Source organism: Phragmites australis, chromosome 1 (genome assembly GCF_958298935.1).
Source record: "Phragmites australis chromosome 1, lpPhrAust1.1, whole genome shotgun sequence".
Taxonomy (NCBI): Eukaryota; Viridiplantae; Streptophyta; class Magnoliopsida; order Poales; family Poaceae; genus Phragmites; species Phragmites australis.
Genome location: NC_084921.1, coordinates 8,711,697 through 8,723,368, shown reverse-complemented (window position 1 = coordinate 8,723,368; position 11,672 = coordinate 8,711,697). Strand labels below are relative to the sequence as shown.

Below are 11,672 nucleotides of genomic sequence, written 5' to 3'. Positions count from 1 at the left end.
GCGGGTAATTTTGATGGACAATTCGTGAAAAAGTTGGAGAAGACTGGATTATTAGTTTGTAACAATTCAATAATTAGATTGTTAGAATCTAAAACTAGAAGTGATCTATTTATTTTAGCTTGAGATTATAGAAACTAGAATCCACAATCCTAAACTAAAATAAATAGAACTGTAATGGTCACGCTCTAGAAAAGAAGGTTACCGCACATTCTCTAGAACGGCCATTAAAAAAAAAGGATGTAGTACTATGCAACGCGCTCATACTCATAACAAAAAGGTTATCGGACCTATAGCTTTGGGTCGAGCTTGGCACATTTTTGGCTCAGCACTTGCTGAGTGAACGTCCAATCGACAGGATACAGGTCGTACAAAGCATGGAGGCACCTCACCTCGAGAACCATAGCTCAGCCATCGGCTTGGTGAGAAAGCAGAGGGGCGCCTGCAGATGGAACAGATTTCTCGCCCCGACAACGAAGCAGATGAGACAAACATGGAACACCCTGGTTTGTCGAGAAAGGGTAAGGAGGAGGAGTACAAGCAACGCAGCCACAAGCAGGCAGATGAAGCGACAGCGAATAGACAGACGTTTGGCGTGACAAGCCGTGGATGGTCCGGGGGAGAGAAGCGCTTGTGCTCAGTTCACCATCGTCTTACAGACACAAACCTGCTTGTGCCGAAAATTTCTCCGTTGGATCTTGCTGCTGTGCAATTTACAGACCTGCTGTGCCGAAAACGCATGCACGGCTCTACCCTGGAGGCCTAGGCCAGACTTTTGCTGCCGAGCGTATTCATTGCTTTGCTTCTGCGAGGTGCTCCTCTGACTCCGCTAGTGTGCTGCGCTGCCAGCTACAGCAGCAGCCATACTGCTGTACGCGTATACCTGCGCCCGCAGGCATGCGCGCCACCGTCATGACCAGAGGACGAGCGGGGGAGTACTGTGCTGCTACTAGTAGAGGCAAGGCAGGGTCACCCCCGTCCGGCTACGGCTGCTCCAGCCTTTCAGTTTCAGCTTTCCAAGGTCCTTTCCGCTTCTCTCTCTCTCTCCGCGAGACCGCGACGCTCTGCCTGTGAAGGGACCCGCACAATCGGCGTCACAGTTCAGGATTCATCAGAACGAGCAAAGCAAGCGCGACTGCACAGCACAGGGATAGGGATTGCCTGCCTGCCGTGCTTCTGTGCCGCAGGAGAAGAGCGCTGCACCTGCACTGCTGTTGCTGTGTGTTGCTGCCGATGCACTTGCTCGGTTGCACTGCTGCCGGTTGCCCATCACCCGTACATGCAGCCGCCTCCGAGACGATACACTTGCTCGGTTGCACTGCTGATGATTGCATTATCTGTTTTTCTTTCTTTCTGTTTGGTTTCTCCAACGGAAGAGGGTCAGGTTCATCGATCGATCTCTGTAATGATTAGTTATTAGCAAATAGGAAGCGAAGCGAAGATGAAAATGAGAGTGGTTATGCGCATTCCGTTTCTGGCTGCCCTGTCATCTGTTTGATTTGTTTTGTTTGATAATTTAGTAGGAGTTACTAATTTGTGCTAATATGGGACTCCATATTCCATAATAATCGCAAGATAATTTCAGAATTCATTCCGTTGAAGCTAATCAAAACTGTTTCAAACAGAGTTTTCATCACAGATCAAATTATCATGGAACAGATGAGTTATTTTGTCCCCCCTGCAACCTTACTAGTGCAGTTAGTAGGTACCAAACCAAACACTCCTGATAGACATCATTTCCACTGTGATATTTTAGGCCATCACCCAGGGGTGACATGCATCACTGCAACCATATTCTGTAAAGCGCAATCACACCTAAATCGTGGATGAATTGATAGCCTAAGTGCACCAGAGCAAAATGCAACCTTCCAGTTAAATACCTGCTTAGTTGCCAGTAGAAACCATCCAAAGAAACGGACGATGGCAAACCATATATTATCCACTACCTGTAACATCACAGCACAGGAGAACCAGACTACTTACACAAAACGAAGAACCTACTCTGTTACTGCTACACACTTTCAGAATTCAGACTCTACTGTAATGTGGCTCACAGCCACCAGATTACTGCTTCTTTTCTCATCTGACGAAACAGAACAGAAGCACCAAAAAAGGGCAAAAGAGAGAACACATAGAAACTAGTTGTGCTACTTAACTACAAGTTTCTTCATGTTCTTCTTCCATGTGTCTGAAAGTCTGAACTTGTTTCTATAGGAGCATCAACACAAGGGATGTGGCCACCATTCCCTGAACCAGCACCAAGTACCAAAATCCAGTGACCTTGGTAGCTGACAAGCCAAACGAAGAGGCCATGAGGCTTGAGCTCGCCTCAGGCTTCCTCCCACCTTCCTTGTCCCTCGCACCAACACTGGGCTCCTGCAAATCCTTGCACACCACCACGCCGGACGGCGCGTGCACCGCGTCGACCGCGGTGATGTTGTAGCACAAGCCAGGGTTGTCCCAGGAGGCGAACCTCCTGCCCATCTTCTGGTAGAACTCCGGTGAGAACTCCAGCGTCCCTGTCAGATTGTTGCCGTTCAGATACAGTGCGCCGATGTTGGGCAGCTCCGCGAGCTTGGTTGGCACATTGCCCGTCAGATGGTTGTGATCTAGCGCCAAGAACCGTAGCCCGGTTAGCGCCGCCATGGATTCCGGTATGGTTCCGACCAGACCAAGATTGGACAAGTCCAGCGTGGCGAGGTTGGCCAGCTTCTCCCAGCCAGACTGCACCAGGGTCCCTCCTAATGGGTTGCTCGAAAGCAGCAGGTCCTGCAGTGACACCATGCCTTGCACAAACTGGGGCAACCCACCGGAGAGGCTGTTGTTCCTGAGGTCCAACAGTGTGAGGTTCTTGAGACCCCCGAGCTCCGGCGGGATGCTCCCTTGCAGCAAATTGTTGCTGAGGTCAATCTTGAGGAGCCCTCTCAGACCACCTAGCGATGAAGGCAGAGACCCGGTTAGATAGTTCTTGCTCAGGTCCAGGATCAATAGCTTGTCGTGTCGGTCGTTACCGAGTGTCGCCGGGATGGGCCCCGACAGCCCATTCCCGGACAGCACGAGCCGTCTCAGCTTCTGCAACGCACCGAGCTCGGCGGGCACGACTCCGGTCAGGTTGTTCTCCACGAGAACCAGCGACTGCAGGCTCGCCAGGCGGCCGAGGGAGACCGGTATCGCGCCGGCGAGGCCCGGGTTCGTGCGGAACTCGAGCGTCTCAAGGCTCCCGGACAGCTTCTCCCAACTGGTGGTTGGGATGGCCGTGGGGTTGCTCTCCGGGAAGCAGTTGTAGAAGGACAGCGTCCTGAGGTGCCTCAGATCGAACAGCTGGGAGCTGAACTTGGCGCCAGGGGCGCACTGCAGTGAGTTGTCAAGAACTGGACCGATGCTGATCATTGTTGGGTACCACAAGCCATTGAAGAGATCACATGACACCCCCTGCAGAAAGTTTGGCATCCAAGGACCCAATTATTCCACAGAATCTGAATATTGCAGGCAAACAAACTAAATGAGCCACACAAATTTGAATATTACTGTCGACTTGGCTGTAACAAACATGTTGAACAGTATTGGAGTAACAGACATGGATGAGCCACAGTAATGGTGGCATTTCTTGTACTACTACAAATTTGCCCCTTTGACCTGCTAGTTACAATCAAACTGTAACTCCAGTTTACTGCCACGGTAAATAGCTGCTAGGTTTAGCTCAAGATATGCTAAATGTTACAGTACTAATCTGCTTACTTATGCTACTAGTAAATGTTAATCAACCAAAATCGTATGGAGTAGAAAGATGGCAATTTTGTACTCTGCAGAGCAGAAGGAACAAGATACTAAAATAAATAGTAGTGTATGAGATGTATTGGCGAAACATGCCATTTCAAATCAGAGGTTCTTTTCATTCGAGGGTGAAAGTTCCTGCCCAAGAGATCCTCCTATATTAAGTAAAGACCGAAGACCCAAGGCACTTCCAACAGTGAAGTGATTGTGCACAGCAGATAGCACTACACTCTTCAAGCAACAGCTTGGGAACAGAGAACTTCAAGAACACAAGACAAAACAGAGGCAATCCGGGAAACAGGATTTGCAGACAAAATCCAAGAGAGGATCGTTCGTTCATCCTAATGCGCCCAACATTGAACTAATAAATCACATTTACTATGCTTGTGCATCCCCCAAAGAAGACACCGAGCTGGACACCTACCGGAACTGAACGTCCTTTCAGCAATGATTTGGATTGGAGCTCAAAGCAAAAGGGAGCACTAAGAAAGGGAACAGATGCGTTTTCACCTTTGTAAAGAAGATAAGGAATTATCAATCATGTGACTAGCATGAACAAAAAGAGGCAAAACAGTATGGACTATGGAATGTCTTGTCCTCCTCTAAAAAGACCGGTTTCTGAAGAACAGAAACAAGGAGAAAGCTTTGGGCAACCTGATGAACATGCTGGGCCGTGAACAGCAACGAAAGAAACAGAGAAGCATAAGAAGAGGAGATTGCGACTTCGCACACCCTCAAAGGCACGCACCTGGATCGGAGACCAGCCGCAGGGGTCGGGGTAGAGCCCGGAGCCATTCCACCCCTTGCCCACGAAGCTCTCGATGGCCGCGTACAGGGCCATCTTCTCCTTCTCCTCCATCGGAGCCGTTGTCGTCGAGTCGTCCTCCCTTTGCCCCGAGCAGCCATGGAGCGCAAAGAACACGAGGCCAAGAACCAGAAGGCGGCAACCGCGAAAGCGCTTCATCATCGCCGAAGGAGCAAGAACCACGCCGCGTCTCTCCGCAGCACTGCTTCGCTATATAGCCATGGCTGATGGCTCCCTTTGTGTCTCTGTGTGTCCCTCGCAAGGTGTGCCGGTGTGCCCTTCCTAGGTGGCAAATAAATGTGGCTTTCGCGGTGCAGAAGAGATGGCTGAGAGGACCCGAGACATTCCCCTATGTGAAGAGCTGCTCTGGGGATCCCAAGGCGGCCGCAGACAGGCAGCAGGCAGGCGGTGCGTGTGTGAGAGAGAGAGACTTCCTTGCGGGCTTGGTTTTGTAGCGGCAGGGAAGGTCGGAAGGAGGAGAGAGGGGGGATGAGTTTAAAGATGGATTGCAGTAACCACGATGGCGATGATGCACTGTAAAATCCCGATGGATTGCAGTAGCTATCTTTGCACAAGGTCTGAAATGACTTGCGAGGGTGGCTACGTAGGCACAAGGGAGGAATGTCTCGTCTCTACTCTCTCTCTCTCTCTGCTGGCTGGGACGTCTCTCTCTCTCCACATGCAGTGTAGTGCTCTGCAGTAAGATGGAGGATGAAAGGATAAGACGGGGTGTGAATTGATGCAGTGAGCAGTGAGATGGCAATACCGATGACAGCGTCGTGTTCTTTCGATAAGGGCGCGCGGTGCATTTCATCTGGGTGTAAGTAAATTCGGCAAATTTGGCACGGATTTCTTTTTGCAAGATACTCTTACTGCATTTGCTGGCACTTTGGCCTAGGCTTCTTTACACCGGTTTTCCAGCTACCCAAGAAAAAAGCAGGTAGGGTATTGAGAGGAGAGGGAGCAGAGCGGTTTTACTCCGCTTTGCAGAAAGCAGAGAGAGGCCGTAGGCTTTTAGGCTCACAGTCATCAATCTCTCGCGTCGCCCAACCCAATGGAGTAGTAGCGCAGGTAGCCACCGGAGCAGCCTCGTCTCTGCCATGGCTGGCTCTGCCTAGCCGCGACGGTGTGACGGAGAATGATGGCGATGGCTACCCCTGCTCCTAGTCCTACCCTACACGGGAGGGACGGGCCGCTAGTGGAAAGAGGTGCTACGCCGCAGCAGTGGCTAGAGTTCAGAGACCATGGCACGGCGAACAAAGAGGGCAGAGCTGCGACGGTGAGGCGTGGACATGCACCGGAAGGATCGTGCGAGCTACAGAAGCAACCACAGGCAAGTGTCGACTAGCAGGGCAGCGTGTTGTTTCCCCTGCTGGCCGCCTGTGCTCGGCCTGCTTGCCCAGCCCGATCGTACCGTACGTGCATGATGCATCCAGATCCAGCGTCGCGTCCGTTCCATCCTTGTTCGTTGAAATGTCGGCACAGTGAGATACCTGGGCTAGCTCGCTCCTTCAGTTTACTCTGCTCCGACCTCTCTACCTGTGATAGTTCACCCTCAGTTATGGTACTATCATAACCAGGACTGGCTACTACGTACGGGCCAGGTTAATCTTGTGCTAGATTCAGCCCAAAAGTCAACGGTGCGATTAGTTACTCGGATGAATAGGGTATACAAACAGAGAGAAAGTATAACTGAACGGAATCATATTTATTAAAAAAATATTTAGTTGATTATATCTGTTTAGACAGGTTGAGCTGAATTTTTATTTAGTTAGTTAAATTTGAGACCTCATGAGTGGATGTAAAAGTTAGGATTGTAATTGATTGTTTGTATAAAAGTAATTATATAATACCAATATGTAGTTTTATCTGTATGAACAGATACAGAAACATGTATCTGATAAATCATACTATAAGCATACATTTATATCAGCTAGACTAAACTAAAATAATATATACAGAAAATCAAACACGTTTCTCTTATTATTATATGCATCCTTAGATTATATTACTCTCTTACGCGCAACCAATCAGACCGATCCGGTTCAGCGCAATGATTAGGTACAGTACAAGCTAAGCACAGACTGGTACGGTGCACGAAGCCTGTAACGAAATACAGTGCCAAGACTGTGATCGAGGTCGACTGCAGTAAGTATTTACACAGCCAGATCTCGATCGAGTCTGATTCTGCTGCTACAACAGGAGCGCTGGGCTCAAGTAGCGAAGCCCGACGAAACTGAAACGCTCGCTGCGCGCCGTTGCCAGCGTGCGTGCAGGCCGAGCGATAGATACATTGCTGCTCAACAGAATAACATTTTCAGAAGAGAAATGGCGTACAACTGAACTGAGGTCCGAGGCTCAATCGATACTCCTGCTACTGGAAAACAATTCAAAATCTGACTGACGCCGGATGCACCGCCCATGATTTCTCGGTACGGACCGTTTTACTACGAGCAGTACTGGTACTCTATGATTGACTCTTGATGATCGATACGATAGCATCCGTCCGGAGCTGAGCTGGGAGTGGGGCTCGTGGATTTGCAGTTTTGCTGCAGTGCAGACAGCGCCCCACAGGCCACAGGTCCTTTTATCACTTTCTGCGGTGCAACCGTAACGCGGAAGGGATGGCAATGGGCAAATTTTTTTAATCTATCTCTAGTGAATACTTTAAAAATTTATTTTTTATAATATTATTATAATATTTTCTAACACTATTATAATATTTTTTTTTATCTCTAGCAACAGCCATATTTACTACTTTCTATTACTCTCTCCCTCCCATCAAACCTACATGCATCATCCGTAAACAGTATTGCAGTCTCCTTTTTCTATCGATAGATTTGCTGCTGCCTAGAGCCAGCCGCATTACTGTGCTGCTTGTTGCCGATTCTGCTGGAGCGCTCGTCCGGTCTCTCCGATCGGTAAAAAGTGATACAGGAAAATTGGCACAGTAGTTTGAAGAAGATGCTGGAGTCGACCTTAGCCACTTTTATCTAGTCTTGCTAGAACAAGCAAGTATGCTTGTTTCCTTTGTTTAGTTTGAATTTAAGCAAGGTAGATAACGATTTTCTTATTTTTGAGAGAGACTCTTCTAGGAAGGTTTAACTTATCTAAACAAGATTAATGAGTAAGGATGGATAAATAAACCAAACATACCTAAAATTACGAAGAAAAGATCTCCTGCCTGCTCTCATCAGCAGCCTTTTTCACCCTTCCATTTATGCTAATCAAATGCGTAAGTTATATATGCTTCTGAATTCTGATCCCAGATGGTTGCCAATCACATGCATGCTTTTTTTTTCATCTGTATAGGAGCCGAACAAGATGGAGTCGCTGCATGCAGGGTCACTTGGATCGTCATACAGTTATTTGCATGGCTGTCTGCCTTTGCCCCCTGAGCTTTCCGTACGCATGCTTCCTTTTTAACGTGTCAACTTCACCGGGGAGAGCAGTTAGGTAATGTTTGGTGCCATATATGTATCAAGTGGTACATATATGAGATGACCTAAGATATATTTTTGTCTCTGCGTTTAGATTGCGGGCTAAATACATCTTTATATTATACATTATGTAAAAAAATAGATAAGAAAAGATATAATTTAGTGTCTGCGATCTATCACTTGTGTAACCTTGAGTTGGGATAGTATCTTGACCCATCACTGATAACAAATCATCAGTGATGGGTAATAATGGTACATATCACTTATCATATTATGATCATCACTTATGTAACCTTAGATCCGGATCGTATCTTGATCCATCATTGACAACAGATCATCAATGACAGGTAATAATGTTACATATCACTTATCATATTATGACTCATCATTTATAACTTGGTAATAAGTGACGGGTCTTCCTATGGCAGTCATAAGTGATAGGTCGTAACATGACCCATCACTTATGAGTGGTATAGGTGACGGGTTATATTGTGATCTATCACCGATGACTTAACTCTGTTATAAGAGTTGGCTAGCTACTGTACACGTAGAACAGACTCAACAATATTGCACGCACAGTAGATCTAACGATTTTATTTGGTTTCACCAGAAACTCTCCAATGTCTTGTTGATTTGAAGTTTGAATTGTTGCTGGGTCTTTAAAGGTTTGCATCTCCCCCTTTGCTCCTCCTCTACCCCTATTTAATCTTGATTCTTTGTGCTTTGAGTTGTAATAGACTATTTTGCATTTTTATCCAAAATCTTAGCACAAATGAGTTGTATTTATGTTAGATTTGATATTAAGTTTGTCTGATCTACCACGAGATGCCACAGATCTAGTGTAATTGTATAGATTTTTTAATCATATGCTTAATCATGTAATTAAGGTAATTGTTAATGAAGAATGAATATTTTTACATTATAGATGACAGATAACAGTTAGATATTCCTTGAGACCGTTTATGAGTGCTGCTTTGGTGGATATGAAAGATCATGGTAAAATGACAATGTATTGTCTATGTCATGATCACAGGAATGATAAGAAGTTCCCGAAACCAGATGATGTTCATGAACACTTGGTCATTTGTGGATTTAAATATAATTATACATGTTGAAACAAACATGGTGAGAAAGGCCTTAACGAAGGAGAGATTGATCGGAGCTTCCATACCGACAGCATAGATCAAGGACTTACATCCGGTGATATGAATCATGATCTTAGGGATGAGGACATATTAGGTTTCAATAATAATGATCTTGAGGATTTTGTGGAGAATGTAGACCAGATGGTGCGGGATGTCGAGCGGTACGACGAGTATAATAATGGTGAGTTTGCTAAATTCTAGAAATTTATGCGAGATTTCAAGGCACCCCTTTATCCAAACTTTAAGGAGAAGTACACACGGCTATTTAGGGATCTAAAGCTTCTACAGCTGAAGGCAACCTATGGTTGGACTAATAAAAGTTTTGAAGCATTACTGGATCTGCTAAGTGACATGCTACCAGAGGGGAACTTAGTGCCCGAGAGCGTCTACAATGCGAAAAGATAATTTGTCCTTTAAGATTGGAAATAGAAAAAATACATACATATAAGCAGAATTGTATCTTGTTTCGTGGAGAGTGTGCAGAGCTAGATCAATGTCCAATTTGTGGAATCCATCGATCTAAGCGTAGAAATGACGGTGGTGATAGGGACAGAGGCAAGAAAAAAGGCCTCTTAGGAAGGTGGTGTGGTTTCCTATAATTCTCTGTCTGAAACATTTGTTTGCTAACAGAAAAAAGGCTCAATTGGTGCGTTGGCATATGACCAAGCTCATTTTTTTCATGTTGCAACAAATGAGCGAAGTGTGCCCATATGTTGATGAGCACAAACATATGCTACTTGGAAAGAATCCAGGGCAGACCGAAGCTTGAGTTGCGAGGCAATATATGCAAAGGTTCAACACTTGGTTCCGAGATTGAATCAGAAAATCGAGTACTCCTACAGGTGCTTTGATAAATAAAAAAAACTAGCATCGGACCCTATATACACAATTGCGACATATCAAAGGTATGATATAAATGGATACATATTTTACACGGTTGCCTAAGTGAGAAGAGCATATACTAGAACAGTGGTGTCTGTATAGATACTTATGACAATGATATGCAGAGGGGCATATACTACAATCAAATAGAGGAGATCTGAGAGCTGAACTACTTGGGATTCAAGGTAGTCCTGTTTCAGTGCTGTTGGGTACATACGGAAAGGGACGTCACTAATGATAAGTATAGATTCACTAATGTTAATCTCAGACATGTCTGATACAAGTCTGAACCCTTCGTACTCGCTAAAGATGTTCACCAAGTCTTTTATTTGTGCGCCTAATTTTTATTTGTGCGTGGGTTAGAATTAGCGACTCACAGTTCGAACCTCTATTTTTGCCAACCAATCAGCCATCGAACATCTAAAGAATTTCCGACAGCTAGATTAATGCTAAACATCTAACAAATACCGACCGATTATTTGTTGACGATAATTAGATTGCCGACCGACTGCTTGCTACTACGCTTTGCTAACCAACTGTGTATCGGGAATCCTTAATTTTTATTGACTGATGTCCGATGCTAATATTGTAGCATGGTGTAGTGGTACAACCAACCAAACAGTACTCTCGGTAGATACGTATGGAACTGTAGGTGCAACCAAGTGACATGCCCTTCCCTCCTGCCCGAAAAGAGAAAACAACCGAAGCTCTGTATGCGGTGCAGGATGGAAGGTTCTCAACCTCGCTGCTCAATCATGTCATGTGTGGAGCACCTGGTGTGTGTACACCATGCATGATTTGTACCGCTCGTAATCATTTTCCTTTCCTTGTTGCTCTTTTCAGTGAGAAAATAATTATAAGGACACAAAATAGCATTGCCAGGACAGCAGCACCAGAAGAGAGGAACGCACCATCACAAGTCGTCTGTGTACCGAGATGGACGCACCATCACAAGTCGTCTATGTACCAAGATGGACGCACTGTGTAAGAAACTATTAAAAAACAAGTTATTAGTGATGTTGCTAAGTGAACGTTACTAATACACTATTAATGATAGGTTAAATAACGATCCGTCACTAATGTGTAGTTCGGATTTAGACTCGGCTAAGATCTATCACTAATGAAGGTCATTAATGATGGCGAGAGAACAATCCATCTCTAAAGATAATAGTGACGGGTCATTTCAGAACCCGTCACTAATGACTCTATCATTAGTGACGGGTAGAAAAAACACATTATTAGTGACGGGTGACCTCAAAGCTCGTCACTAATGATCAAGTCATTAGTGACAGGTAGAGATAGCATACTCATTAGCTACGGGTTAGCTAAAGGCCCGTTGTAGCGAAAATGAACCTATTAGATCATAATTTGATTTTGGTGATTAATGATAACATATTCAATGAGACTAACATATTTGTTAAGAATATAAGTTAGTATGTCTCATGGATGAAATACATGAAGAAGTCACCAAAGCTGGGACAAAGTTGGACTGAATTAGAGAAATTCCTGGAAGATTTGCCTCGCCGGATGGTCCGGTGTTTTGGGTATTGAACACATCGAAACATATTTAACAAAGGGGAGAGAGGTCTAAAGACCTCACTGGAAGGTTTGGTGATCAAAGAAGATGCA

The 11,672-nt window shown here is 45.4% G+C and overlaps 1 protein-coding gene across 2 annotated transcripts; it reads right to left on the bottom strand.

The window, feature by feature from the left end:
- Positions 1-1,881: 1,881 nt before the first annotated feature.
- LOC133907938 (piriformospora indica-insensitive protein 2-like) lies at positions 1,882-5,317 on the bottom strand. Of its 2 annotated transcripts, XM_062350157.1 has the most exons (3): positions 4,520-5,315; positions 3,009-3,429; positions 1,882-2,930 (listed from the first exon to the last, which is right to left on the bottom strand). In XM_062350157.1, exons 1-3 carry the CDS (start codon positions 4,736-4,738, stop codon positions 2,206-2,208), a joined length of 1,365 nt encoding a protein of 454 aa, XP_062206141.1. In that variant the 5' UTR covers positions 4,739-5,315; the 3' UTR covers positions 1,882-2,205. The 2 variants fall into 2 exon arrangements, with proteins under 2 accessions (XP_062206141.1, XP_062206089.1); XM_062350105.1 differs by having other exon boundaries at positions 1,882-3,429; positions 4,520-5,317.
- Positions 5,318-11,672: the final 6,355 nt, after the last annotated feature.